The following is a 14,913-nucleotide window of genomic DNA, read 5'->3' on the forward strand; positions in this document are numbered from 1 at the left end:
CTTAAGATTGCTTTGGCTATACAAGGTCTTCTCTGATTTCAGATGAAGCATAGAATTATTTTTTCTAAATCTGTAAAGAATGATGATGGTGATATTTTGATAGGGATTACATTAATTCTGTGATCACTTTAGGTAGTATGGACATTTTAACAATATTGATTCTGCCAATCCATGAGTCTGGTAGATACCACCTAACTCCAGTGAGAATGGCCTTTATCAAAAAGTCCCAAAACAACAAATGCTGGCGTGGATGTGGAGAGATTGGCACAGGATTTTCCTTACCTGATCACAGATGCCACTGTTGGCTGCCACCCAGATGCACAGAGCAGGGCCTAGAGTTATGTTCTCATTAGAGACCTAAGCTGTTCCGGTGGGCTGAATCAATGGGTTATCAGTTACTGATTAGCGCCAAGGCCCTACAGATTCATACCAGTTGCACAGGGAAAGCGGCTTGTCTCGCTTCTTCCAACCTCCGGGGCAGAGCCCTCCACGCCCGGTGCAGAAGTTGCTAGGTTAGGGTGATGCACATGTCTGCCCAGCTCCCCACCATCTGGGGTTTCCACAAGTGGCAGCCTCCTACCACTGGGGAACTAGCATTATGGGGAAGCACTTAAGATTTTGCCCATCAACATAGGCCCGGCTAGGTTGTGGAAGGGAAGGGTGCTGCCCCAAACCATAGCACACCACAGCCTCTAGGTTGTGGACCCCAAAAATGGAGGCTGTCCACCTGCATAGAGCTAGTGCTGGGGGCGACTGCTCAGGAGTTGGCAGATGCTGAATCAACTGGACACCCACTGTATCTTGCATATTACAGTCCTACAATCTCATGTCTATCGAGTAGATGGTCTTGCTTTTTGTCCTGCCCCAAGCTGGCCTGAGTGTCAGCAGTTTCCAGGGATAGAGCCCCCTTTTCAGTGTTCACCTCCTTTGTTCTGGCCCCCACTGACCACCTGAAGCGAGGTGTCTGTCCCCTAACTCCCTGGAGCAGTTGCGGGAAATGATGACTCAGAAACCAGTCCCTGCCCCACCCATTGCAATCCTAGCACAGAGCACCGGGGAGTTCAAGATGTTTCCAGCTATTGTCCCCTCTCCACAGAGCCCACTGTCTTGTGCTGCGATTTTGCACCAACTTAAGGCACATCCCTATCTGGGTGTGGAGGTCAGTGGAGGAGCAGGATGTTCTCCTGTGGGTCAGATCCCCCTGCACTCGCTGGCCGGGTGGGCACAGCTGTCCTATGCTCTATTCTCTATTGTTCATCTTGCACTCTGCAGACTTTGCAATTATATTTCCCATTCACCTTTTTTTTTTTTTCCTGTGTTTCACATCCCACGCCGTTTCTCTGCAGTTACACAACGCTGTTCTTGGGGTGGAGCGATCCACTCTTGTGTAGCCGTCTGAGTTCTTCACCTCTCTCTGTGGGAGTAGAAAGCCAGGAGGTCACCTCTACTCTGCCATTTTCCTGCCCGTCTTTCCCCTATGTAGTCTTCAACTGCGGCAAGACGGGCAGGCCAGACAGCTTCCTTTTCTCTTGGGACTCGGTCATATTCCTGGCCCTCAAGACCGTAACCTCTTTGGCTATGAAATGAGTCATATAGAAAAGAATACTTTAACACCTTGAACAAATCTGGTCCTTTGATCTTATTCCTCTTTCTCCTGGACCTCACACCCTAATCTACTTAGGGTAAGATGAGGCTGTCATTACTAGCTAAAGGCCTCTCAGTAAACAGTAAAGTTTAATAAGAAAACATTTTATTCCAAAAAGAGTTTGAGTTTCATGTTTGCTTCTCCAAATGTTTTTGGTTTTCTTCTCCTATGTGATAGAGTTGTGTGTGTCTTAAGGATTCCTGCAATATGTTCTATAAAAATATCAAAACTTTGCAGTAGAGTTAGAGGTATAGCTTCTAGTTCCCCCTGGAAATAGAAACTATTTTTTAAGGGGCCAGATAGTAAACATTTCTTGGTTGGTTAGCCACCCAGTCTCTGTTGCAACTACTTAATTCTGTTGTAGCACTAGTGCTAGCACCCATACATAATTTGTAAAGAAATGGACATGGCCAGATTTGTCATATGGGCCATAGTTTGCCAGCCCAAGTTAGAATAACAGACAACGGAATGGACCTACTGAACTGCATGTACATATATCAACAACTTATTTTTCTTAGAAAACATTCTGATATTTTAATATGATTTTTTTTTTATCCAGGTGAACAAAGATTTTGGGTCTATTTTTTCTACTCTTTTGCCTGGTGCTAATGCTATGCTTGCACCACCAGAGGGGCAAACTGTTTTAGATGGTCTGGAGTTCAAGGTTGCCTTAGGAAATACCTGGAAAGAAAACCTAACTGAACTTAGTGGTGGTCAGAGGTGAGTAATCTCTTTGTAATATTATTTCTCATTTTTCTTACTTTATTGTAATGCATCATCTCATTATCCCCCAATTTTATTTATGTTTTGATTTTCTTAGCTGCCTTTGCATGTAGAGTTTAAGGAGCCTAATACGTAGAACTAAAAATTTTGGTTGGAACATTTGATTAAAATAGTAGGCGACAAAAGAGAAATATGAATAAGCAACTAGAAAACTAGACAAAAATATATGAAAAGTAATTATTTTCAAATATTGAAACGAGTAGCACAAGATTATAATACCTGAAATGAGGAAACAGGAGTGCCGAGCCCTGTGTTCACTCCGGCTTTCTCCCTAGTAGGAGTTGCTGGACTTCAGATACAGAGAAGGAAACCCAAACATAGTCTAAGTTAAAAAGACAGAGATTGTTAGAATTTTGTGAGGCCCAGAGATCTGCACCTTGGCATTAGGTCTGTACTGTCCCTAAAAGTGAAGGTTACTAGACTCACCCTGGGAAACTTCACAACAGGCCTTAAAGAGATCAGGCTGATCTACATGTTACTTAATTGTTTATCAGAACAAAGTCCAGTGCTCTTTAAAGGAAGATAAAAGGAATTAAGATATTAAACAACATAATCGTCACAATGGCCAGCATCTAATAAAAATTACAAGACAAAAATCAATAAAATTTGACTCTAATCCAGAGAAATCAGTTAGTAGAAACATACTCAAAAGTAACAGAGATGAACCTCAGACGCAGGCTGGCAGGAGGATCCCTTGAGCCCAGGAGTTTGAGGCTGTAGTGAGATGTGATTGTGCCATGGCACTCTAACCTGGGCAATAGCGAGACCTTGTCTCTAAAAAGAATAAAATTAAATTAAAAAAAAAAATACACAGCAAGACATATCATATAAAATTGCCAAAAACCAATAGTAAAATCTTAAAAACAGGCCAAAGGAAAAGAGGCATATTATGTGCCAGTGAACAAAGATAAGAATGATTTCAGACTTCTTGTCAAAAACTATGTAAGCCCAAAGTCTGGAACATATATAAAGTGTTGAAAGAAAAACATGTCAACTTAGAATTATGTATCTAACAGAAATAGTCTGCAAATTGAAGGCAATATGAATAATTTTTGAGATAAAAAGTTTGATTTAACAGAATCATACTACAGGTTAAAGAATTTCTCAGGCAAAAGGAAAATGATACCAGATGGAACCTTGCATCTACATAAAGGAATGAAGAGTGTTGGAGAAAACATGGATTTGGGGAAGTTTCTCCCATCCTTACACAGTGATTCAGAAAATCAGCATAGTGATAGACACTTAAAAGGTCATGTGTCCTAACACTTTACCTGCAGGCAGCCAAATAGTTAAAACCTCCTAAAAGAAAATTATGAATAGCTACGTAATTGAAATTGGTTATTAATTAGTATTTGCCTTTTCTCCTGTAGAATGTATAATCTATAGGCCTTGAATTGTTTTTCTGTGTCCTATATTATCATCATGTAACTTTTTTTATGTACGTAGAAAAGTTAATTTTCCTTATGAATTCTTTTATTATTTTTGTGAGTAGAAATGTATTTATATTTTTCATCATTGATAAAACTCCTAAATAATTTTAAGCATCTAAAAGACAGTTCCTGCTGCCTATTAATCAAAATTGAATTCCACAATTTAGATTACAGTATCTTTTAACTATTTTTAGCAAATGCCTGGAAAATAGGAAATGTTTGTTTCTCTTCTTGGGGGCCTACAAATTATTTCCATAATTAAGATGCTGTAAAATTATTTTTAGATATACCACTGTCCAGCATAGCAGTTCAAGTCTTAGTGTGAGATATATTTTTTTACAAAATTAAGTTCAAAGTTGAATGCTTTAAGCATTTGGCACAAAGAAAGCCAATGAAAAATAATTTTAGGTTGCTTGAATGACCTTAGTTCCCCTCTGTAGAGGTAAATATCAGTCTCACTATGCTTTGTTTTTTATTGTACTGTTTCATCCCTTTCCTTTTCTAGAAATCTTGGTTTTTCCTCCACTTGTGCACACATTCTTTCCTCACTTATGTGTTTCTTAATTAATACCCTATTGGAATGCAGCAAGCATTGGATTGACTATTCTAGTACTGCATGCCAGGAGGTATTTCATTATAGAATAAGTATGTTACAATTTTTATTGTAATTTTTATTCTAATGTTAAATAATTATAAATATTTTATATTAAAAAACAAGGCATTTTAATAAAATATGATTCTTAAGACAAAATACTGTAAGGATTATTGTGACCCTTCATACCAGATTAGAATCAAAACAGCTGCAGTTAAAGGGAATGGTGAGCTGGAAGAGCACTGAAAACGGAACTATAAAATTTTTGAGTAGGTGTAACTATAAAGTACTTAAGATAATAGCCATAATCTATGCAGCTTACTAGCAAATGGTGCCTATATATTTATAGTGTCTCTGTGTACCTGTATGTGGGTGCATACATAATAGTTTGAAAGAGGACATCTAAACTAATTATACTGTTACTAAAACAAGAGCTATTGTCTTAACAAATAAATACATAGCCCTCACTCACCTGCTACCTGGGCTCTAATAAGCAATTGGGGAAGGAGAAAAAAAAAAAAAAAAACTATTAAAATTACCATGGTCTTTTCTTAAGGACAAGTACTGAACAAACACAATATGGCAATATTAAAATTGTCTTATGAAAACAGTATATTTATGAAGAGAAGAAAAGTAGAAAGCTAAACATCTTAATTCAACAAAAGTGTTGACATTTGAAACTTAAGATTCTTTTTTATACGACAATCTTTCAGATTAATCTGCACTATTCACCATAGTAACAGCATCGCAGATTTGTTTCAGTGTTTTGATAAAAAGTGGTATTACAAAATCAAATTTTTATGGATATTCCACTGACCTTTTCCCAGGTCTTTAGTGGCTTTGTCATTAATACTGTCCATGCTCCTCTTCAAACCTGCTCCAATTTATATCCTTGATGAGGTAGATGCAGCCTTGGATCTTTCTCATACCCAGAATATTGGACAGATGCTGCGTACTCATTTCACACATTCTCAGGTAAGACTAGAAAAAAGTTCCGGTAATAGTTTAAGTAAGATACTTAGGATTGAAGACTATTAAAGTGTTATATATCTATTTAAATAAACTTATGTTCAAATGGATATAAAAGGAAAAAGGGTTCAGTCTCCTTTTAAAGGAAGAGCCAGGCATTAAAAATATTGGTTGAAACATGAGGGAGAATCTAATTTAGTCATAATTTAGGATTGATTTAGGGTTAATATTGTTTTCTCTAGCTAGCTGCCATGAAGATGTACAATTAAAACTGTTTTAGGGACATAGGTCAGGTTATCAGACAATCACACGGGACTTGATAGGGGAACTTTGTCCTGGCTAAAAAGTAAAAAGAAGCCTCCTGAAACTAGGAACAGTTTGTTATTATTGTACTATGACTGTAGGAACTGGGACTGCCAAATATAGGTGCATAACTTATGCATGGTACAACTCTGGGGGCTCCATTTATCATACTTATCAGATTGTGTATTCATTATGGCAGTTTTTTGGCAGATAACATTGAAGGTGGTGCCTTTTCATAATTATGTAAAGGTTCCATTTGGGCTAGTGGTAGTACTGTAGGAACTTGAAACCTTTTTTGGCATTAAAATATCACAAGGAAAAAATATTTCACCAGGTCTATTAGAGCTAGCAACAAAACAGTGAGTGAATGCCAGCTACAGAAGATAGCAACGAGCAGTCAGTCAACCACCAGGAAATAGTAAACCTGCATAAGAAAGATCTCAAGATAAAATTAAGAGGCATCTAAAACCAAATAATGAAAAGCTAGCATTTATTTAGGTGCCTAATATCATAACTGTTTAAAGAAATAAAAAAATCAAAATGATCTGCAAACAATTCTCATCCTCAGTTTAAAGGATTAAACTTCTTTAATAATATCATATAATGTTTATGCTTTTTTTTCTGTTTTTCTTAAGTTCATTGTGGTGTCGCTAAAAGAAGGTATGTTTAACAATGCAAACGTTCTTTTCAAAACCAAGTTTGTGGATGGTGTTTCTACAGTAGCCAGATTTACACAATGTCAAAATGGAAAGATTCCAAAGGAAACAAAATCCAAGGCAAAAGGACCCAAAGGAGCACATGTGGAAGTTTAAACTACAAATTTACTCCTTCACCTTGACCTGTTTCTTCAACGTAAACTTTGAAGAACTTAGAATATCTCATTTGTCTATATAAAAAAATTAATGTTGTTACTTAACCCATATTTTCTCTTCCTTTCTGTAATCACTTATAAATGAACATAGATTCCTCATCTCTTAATTAGTGTAACTATGGTCCAGTTACTGTGGTTGTGATTTTATGCATATCATCAAAATATTTTTTCTTATGCATGTCTTTTATAAATTAGGGATCCTGAGATAATGTGGTTGGTGATAAATTCTGTATGTAAAAGCAAATATATATACAAAGAAACAGATGAAATTAAATTATAGAATAAGTATAGCTGATAGTCAGCTTTTAATTAGTTTAATTCCTAAGGCAATATTGTTTTTTTTTTTATTGCTAATAAAGTCATTCAGGTAAGGAAGAATTATAAAGCAAGTAAGTGGACCAGCAATGGAAACACAAAGAAAGCTGTTATGCAGGCACTGAGCTATTTGGGGCTAGTTCCTTGAGGATACAATTCCATGTCCCTGATTTAGACTGAGATGGGAAACAGATCTTGAAAATTTTTTCATTTTAATGATGTTCGAATATCATGTTTCTATATACTTAATTGGTCTTTGCAACCTTTTTTGTTTTAAGCCTTATGAACATTTTAATTGAAGCTTGGGGGGAAGTGTGTTGTATTCTGCTTATCTGCTGCAAGTTTATCTAATATTTTCAAAGATTCTTGTCAGCCTTTTCATAATCCAATCAGTAACAACCTGTTAGTGAGAATGTAGGAGCCAAAAGACTAAATCATGTTTATCTTTTTTGTTGATCCTGATAAATATATAAATAGATCCATCTGTTCCACCAAAATAACTCAGAAGTTTGATGATGATTATAATTCTTAGGGTCTTCTGCTTTTCAGTTCAGAGGGTTGAAATTCCTTTAGAACTTGAAAGATGGAGCTAAGAAACACCATAAGAATACTATTTATATTAGTGTCTCTAGATCCATCAACAGAACATTGTCTCCAAACTGAATGCTAAAAGCTCTGACATGATCTAATCTGACTTTCAGTGTTTTTGTTTTGTTCCCCCATCTCTTCCTGATATTTGAGTCTTAGTTCCTGAGTGTTACTATCTTACTTTCCCAGATAGATGCTCGTACTCCTTGGCCCTGGGTTTGACATTTGTCATCCTTCATTCTCCATACCTATCTGAGATGTCAGAACATACCCAAGGAATTGATATTATGGGACACACTGGAAAGGATTGAATCTGGAATTAGTTGTGTCCACTTTGGGAGGGAAAATGCTATCAATACTGAGTTGCAGGAAGTCCAATATCACAGGCATACAAAGTTTGTTTCCATTCAGATGTATTGCAAACACTTTCCCAAAACAGTTGTATAAATTCACACTGTCACCAATAAAGTACAGTATACCATTTGACCACAGACTATTCAGTACTGGCTGCTAATTTTAATATTTCTGATTTAATAGCTATAAAATGGTACTTCATTGCTCTTTTAGCCAGCATTTTTAAAAGACTTTGTGAGGTTGAATATTTTGGCTATGTACTAATTTTCTTCCTCCTCTGATACAAATTTTCTGTTTGTGTGCTTGCTTTCCTAATTTTTGTTTTATATATAATCTTGATCTTGAAAATCCTGAAAGACATATTAAAATTTTGTGAGTAATGCCATTGTTATTTTTTGATTAGAGGGACATTTATTTCACACATCTGCAGTAATGTGAGTTAATTAACATTTATCAAGCTTTTTCTGTATATCAGACACTGTTCTCATTTGTGTGTGTTTTCACGTTGAATCTTTACAGTAATCCAGTGAGGTTAAGTACGGTTATCAGCATTATGTAACTGAGGAAATTGTGTTGAGCAAAGAAGTTAGGAAACTTGCCTAGGGTGATAATACAGTTAGTGAGTGGCAGAGCCAATATGCAAATCTTGGCAGTTGGTCTCCAGAACCTATATTACCTCACTGACAGCCTAAACATTTGCAGTTATTGTACAAAGTAAATTTAAGCCATGCCTGTATGAGCAATGTGAATATTATCATCGAGAACAACCTCTAAAACATTTGAAGAGAGGATTTGTTGTATTGTTTTTGGCGTTTCAAGTAGGCAAACTGCGAATGCACAGCAAAGACATGGTGGAGTAATCTACCAGGCCAACACTCCTACAGATAATAAATACAGATTCTGGGCACAATACCAGAAACAACTACCCAAGAGCTCTGGAAACTGAAGAAAAAGCAGGAAAATTTTGGATGGGCTTTGAAATTTGGAGGAGGAGACAGGCACAAGCTAGATTGAATGCCCTTACACCTTTGACCTAAGTGCTAGCTATAGTCCTGACGCAGCTGTAGGACAGCTAACACTGCAACAGAAAGCCCGCTGTCTATCTGGCCTGAACAAGTGAGGAATAAGTCTGGTATAACCACAGCTTCTAGATAGTAAAGGAGAAATCTCAGAAGGGGGAGCTAGAGAAGAGGGTCCTCAGATTTATAGAAGAACTCAAGTCTATTGACCCCTGCACTATGCAAACAGAACAAGTCAAAGATAAAGCCAGATTGGTCATTAAATTAGTAAAGACAGACTTTAATCAGTACTATATTATACTATTGCAATAAGAAGAGTCCAGCATAAACTGAACTTCAATTTATATTGAACTGACTGGGTGTTTTAAAGGGAGGATGAGAGAATAGGTAGGGGTGAGTGGGAGTCAGGGAAGTATTATATTAATAAATGGGAAAGGGAAGGTCGGTCCATGTGAAACCCATTTGGGTTTGTTAACTGGTTCTTATCCCCAAGCTAGGTTCTCAGCCTCATGCATAGACTGGGACACAGGGACTGTGTCTTTAGGTGTTAGCTGGAACAAAGAGTAAATTCTTTTAGCAAACTTGAATTTTCTCAGACAAGCACTTCAGGGGCTAGGCTTATCCTAGGGATGTGACTTTGAGTTGTTAGAAACAATGTCCGTGTTTTCTAAGTCTTTACAGGCAAAGGTTTAGGGCTAGTAGAGAAAGGGCTCAGAGGAGCCTGGCTAGAGTTTAGTCAAAGGGAATCTGTCAAACAGATAAGTAGTTTACAGTTTATCCTAATACAACTGAATTGTAATTTGAACTGCCACTGCACGGCAGTTCTTCAGGTGGCCTTGGACCAACCCACTTCTCCCCACTTTCTCACTTGTAGTTGTCAAAAAGAACCATAGAATGTGCTGGGAATGCAAACTCTTTAGAGGAGGGACTGATAGGAACTGCCCAGGTGATGTTATAGTCCCATCCCCATTCCCTAAGACAGGGTTTCCTTCAACACTTTAGCCCAGCATGTCCTGTGTCCCTGGGTATAAAACCTATGCAGGCTGCTTTCCAGCCTACTCAGCTGTGGTGCAAGTAGGACACATGCAGTGGGGACTCCCGTCTGGCCTGGGCAGTTTTCCTGAACTTCGGGGACTGGCTTGCCATGGATCCTAGGCTTCCGTTGTCCCTCGCTGCCTATCTGTAAGTAATAAATCTGCTTTGTGTAATTTGTTGTATATGAGTGCTCTGCCTCACCAGACTCAGGTGGGTAACCAGTGCACAAGAAACCTTCACAAAAACTCACGCAGTAAGCAAGATTCAGGCTGACAAAACCATGGCTTTTTGATGATACTGGCAGGGCAATATCCCTCAGTCTCTGGCCCAGGATGAAGATGGAAGTCCCAAGGCAGCACAGGGTTTGACATGCAACTGGATATTTTATGTGGAAAAAGGAGTAAAAAGTGGTTAGCCCCCACCACAGATAGTGAGTTGGCTGCATGAATGGTGGCAGAGAGAAAGGAATAGAAATAGCACAGCACACAATCCCCTGGTTGTTGGACACATAGTCTCTGGCCCATGCCCAGGGCCAGAGAGCTCAGAAAGTGGATACTACTCAGAGGGACACCACACTAAGTGGAGAACAGTAAGTTAAGATGGTAATTCAAAACCTGCTACGGATAAGAATGTTACAGACCACCATATTACAATGTACCGGCCCCGTTTGGCTGGTCAGAAAGCCTTTGAGGCATGGAGACCAACAACTGACTGCCAGAGGTGGAATGCCAACACCACATGGGCAGGAAACCAAAGAAGTATTCCAGATTATAGCAAGTGAAAATTGTTGGTCTTGGCAGCACCCACTCAGAAAGGAGGCCCAATAGCTGGGAGGCCTCTTGGGTACTCAACACAGCGTATCCCCAACGTGGGTGTTCTTTTGGCTCCCTTAGTCAAGGTAAGGTGACCAACAAAGCTGCCAACTTTGAACAGGGCCCTTTGTAGCAGAAGGCCTTAGAAGTCATTTAACAAGCTGTGGCCGAAGCACTGCTTTTAAAACTTTGAGAGCCTGCTAACCCTATGCAATGATGTGTGCCCATGACCTCCATGCATGCTAAATGGCATCTGTGGCAACAGAAAATTGCCATTGGGGTACACATCAGATTTTGGGCAAGTTTCCTGAGGCAACCCCCAAATAGATCCCTTTTGAGTAGTAACACCTCTCTTGCTACTGTGTACTCGTGGAGGCTGAACATCTTAAGGCCAGAGTGCTAGATGTAACTCTGCTACTTGAACTGCCCATTCTTGGATGCTTACAAACCCTACCAATAAATTTGGCCAAACTCAACAGAGCTCAATTATCAAATGAAATTGGTACATTCAAGACAGGGCCCAGCCAGAACCCCAAAGGATTAGTAAGCTCCATGAAGAAAGCTTACCAGAAGGTACCAAGTGATCCAAAGTGGATGCTTTAGTACTTGTGGTTACCTGTGGCCCAAGATTCAAAAACTTTCATAGTGAACATATATATATGTATACACACGCACACACACACACATATCCCATATTTTCTTTATATCTGGATTGTCTCCAGTTTTTTGCTAATATGAATAACTGCCATAAACATTTTTGGCTGGCCAGGGACATCTGATCCCTCCGTTCTGGTGGGTGATTTCATCAGAAATGTCAAGTTTGTCAAGGACGTGACCTCCCTTCCTGGACTGGAAGACTGAGCCAAAAGGTCTGAGTCAATCAACAAGGGAAGTGAGGCTGCAGAAGTAGCAGCCTCAGGATAGACAAACGGGATCCCTATACCCACCTAGCCCAACCCCTATCCCGCAGATAGGGACCCTGAGAGATCTGGATGGGTGGGGGTGAAGCACTAACCTGTCGATATGCTTTTTACACGAGGATGAAGCATCAGAGGTCTGGAAGCATAATACCCTGCTTAGGACCTCCCAAGCTGTGGCCAATGCTGATTGCCTGACAAAGTGTTTGATCTGCCATCCCCCACTTCATTCCGTCATAGACCACAGCGACTAAGTCTCATCAATGCTATAATTGCATTAGCTCAGTTTCTTCCATATGTTATTATTCATGGAGCCCCTACCCAATAGTCCCTACCCTTGTTTATGTTGTTGCCATTGGGATACTTCTCCCTGTAATCAAAAGAAGTGCACTGAAGTACCAGCCCACCAAGGTTTTGTTAGTTGTGGTCCTGACATTTTGCCAGAGTTCCTTAAATTGAAACAGGACAACAGCATTACTGACATCACAGTGTACACCAATAGAACCTGAGCCCTCACTTACTGAGTAAGCTGCTGGGGGTCGGGGGAAGGGAAGGTGCCCTGTTCTTTTTTTATTTGTTTTTGTTTTGCCTATGGATATCCAATCGCGCTAGCACAATTTGCTGAAAAGACTAGCCTTTCTCCTAGGAAAACATTGAATTACTTTTGCACCTGTGTCAAAATTTACTTGGGCATATTTTGTAAGTCTGTTTTTAGGTTCTCTACCCTGTTCCTTGATCTATGTGTTTATCCCTCTTCCAATACCACAGTCTTTATTGCTGTAGCTATAAGTCTTGAAATCAGTTAGATTGATTCTTCCTACTTTATTCCTCTTTGTCAAAATTGATTTATTCTAGATTGTTGCCTTTCCATATAAATTTGAGAATGATCTCAACTGTATCTAAAAAATACCTGTTGGGATTTTTATAAGAATTTCATTTACCCTAGATATTAATTTGAAGAAAATTGACACCTTTATTATTGAAGCCTGACAATCCATGGACATGGATTGGATGTCTATTTATTTAGATCTTTGATATCTTTCATCACTGTTTCATAATTTTCAGCATTCACATTCTGCACATGTTTTGTTAGACTTATACCTAAATATTTCTTTTGAGCTACTATAAAGGATATTGTACATTAAGCTTTAATGGCCTTGAGTTCATAGTTAGTATATATAAATACAATTCATGTCTGTATGTCTGTCTTGTAACCTTTGTCCTGACTGAACTTATTGGTTCTAGGAGGTTTTTTGCAGATTTTGGAGGATTTTCTAGGTAGAAAGTCATGTAATCTGCAAATAGACACAGTTTTATTTCTTCCCTTTTGATCTGTATGCATTTCACTTCCTTTTGTGCCTTACTGCATTGGCCAGAACTTCCAGCACTGTATCATATAAGAATGGTGAGAACCAGTATACTTGCCTTGGTCCCACAATTAGGGAGAAAGCGTTCCATCTTTCTTCACTAAGTATAATGTTAACTGTAGGTTTTTGGTAGACGCTGTTTATCAAGTTGAGGAAATTTGCTACTACTCCTAGTTTGATGATAGTTTTTACCATGGATGTGTGTTGAATTTTGTTAATGATTTTTCTGCATTGATTGATATGATCATGTGATTTCTTTATGAATTAGCTAGATTTTTAAATATCGAATCAGTCTTGTATCCCTCAAATAAACCCCATTTGGTCATGATGTGTATAATTCTTAAATATTGCTGAATTCTATTTGCTAATAATTTGGTCGTGATTGTAGTGTTTATATTCATGAGGCACATGGCCTTTAGCTTTTTTCCTACTGTCTTTGTTTGGTTGCAGGGTAATACTAGCTTCATGGAATTGAATTCGGAAATGTTCCCTCTTCTACACTCTTCTGTTTTCCAGAAGATTGTGCAGAACTAACATTAATTCTTTAAATATTTCGTAGAATTCTGTGAAACCATCTGTGCCTGGAGATTTTGGGGTGGTGGTTGTGATAAAATTATGAGTATAATTTCCTTAATGGTTATAGGATTATTTAAATCATCTGTTTTATATTGAGTGAATTGTAGGAGTTCGTATTTGAGGAATTGTTCCCTTTTATCTAAATTGCCAAATTTGTGTGTAGTCATGATGCTTCCTTCTTATTACCCCTTTTTTGTCTTCAAATTCTCTAGTTGATATCCTGATATTGGTAAGCTGTGTTTTCTTTTCTTTTTTTTCCTCAGTCTTGCTAAGTAGAGGTGTGTCTATCTATTGTCTATCTATTCTATTGATCTTTTCAAAGAACCAGCTTTTTGTTTCATTTGCTTTCTCTATTGCCTTTCTGATTTCAATTAATTGATTTCTGCTTTTAGCTTAATTATTTCCTTTCTTCTGCTTGCTTTGGGCTTACTTTGTTCTTTCTTAGTTTCTTATGAAGAAAGCTTAGTTTATTGATTTGAGAACTCTTTGTTTTTCTAATAAGCAGTTAATGCCATAGACATCCCTCTTAAGTAATCTTTTAGCTTCATCTCACAGATTTTGACATGTTGCATTTTCACTTTAAGTTCAAAATTTTCTAATTTACCTTGACATTTTTTCTTTGACTTATGGTTGTTTTGGAGTGTATTTCTTAATTTCCAAATACTTGATAGTTCCCAAGTATCCTTTTCATCCTGAGTTCTAGTTTAATTCTCCTTTGATCAGGGATCATACTTTGTATCATTTCAATTTTTAAAAAATGTTTAGAGAGAAACTGATAGATGTAAATACTTATATTAGGAAACAAAAAAGTTATAAATTTAGTGGTCTAATGTTCTACCCTAATCTTGTGTTCTAAATAAATAAGAACAAAGTAAACCCAAATTAAGTAGAAAGATGGAAATAATAAGGGTAGAAATCTACAATACACAAAACAATGGAGAAAATCAGTGAAACCAACATCTGGTTCTCAACCAACAAAATCAGTATATCCCTAACTACCCATCAAGTAAACTAGAGAAATTACAAATCACTAATATCAGGAATGAAAAGAGTCAATACTGTGGATCTTATCTAGATTAAAAAGGCACAAAATTATGACCATATGCCCGTAAATTTGATAACTTAGACAAAATGGAAAAATTCTTTTAAAAATATAAGTTACCAAAATTGGCACAAGAATAGAAAAATCTGAATAGTCTCACATCTACTAGTAAAATTAAAATTATTATTAAATGTCTTTCCACAAAGAAAACTCCAATCCCTTATGGTTTCACTCATAAATGTTATAATTCAAGGAAGAAACAACATGAGTCTTACACAAAATCTTTCAGAAAATA

At 37.7% G+C, this 14,913-nt stretch overlaps 1 protein-coding gene across 1 annotated transcript in view; it reads left to right on the forward strand.

The window, feature by feature from the left end:
* Positions 1-6,888, forward strand: part of SMC2 (structural maintenance of chromosomes 2) — a 45,455-nt gene extending 38,567 nt beyond the window's left edge. Inside the window, exons 23-25 of the mRNA XM_012638529.1 lie at positions 2,205-2,365; positions 5,278-5,425; positions 6,358-6,888. Coding sequence (XP_012493983.1) covers positions 2,205-2,365; positions 5,278-5,425; positions 6,358-6,534 — 486 coding nt within the window. The 3' untranslated portion in view covers positions 6,535-6,888. The remainder of the gene's footprint in view (positions 1-2,204; positions 2,366-5,277; positions 5,426-6,357) is intronic.
* Positions 6,889-14,913: the final 8,025 nt, after the last annotated feature.

The sequence above is a fragment of the Propithecus coquereli genome, unplaced genomic scaffold, assembly GCF_000956105.1.
Source record: "Propithecus coquereli isolate 6110/MARCELLA unplaced genomic scaffold, Pcoq_1.0 Scaffold130, whole genome shotgun sequence".
In the NCBI taxonomy this organism is placed as follows: domain Eukaryota; kingdom Metazoa; phylum Chordata; class Mammalia; order Primates; family Indriidae; genus Propithecus; species Propithecus coquereli.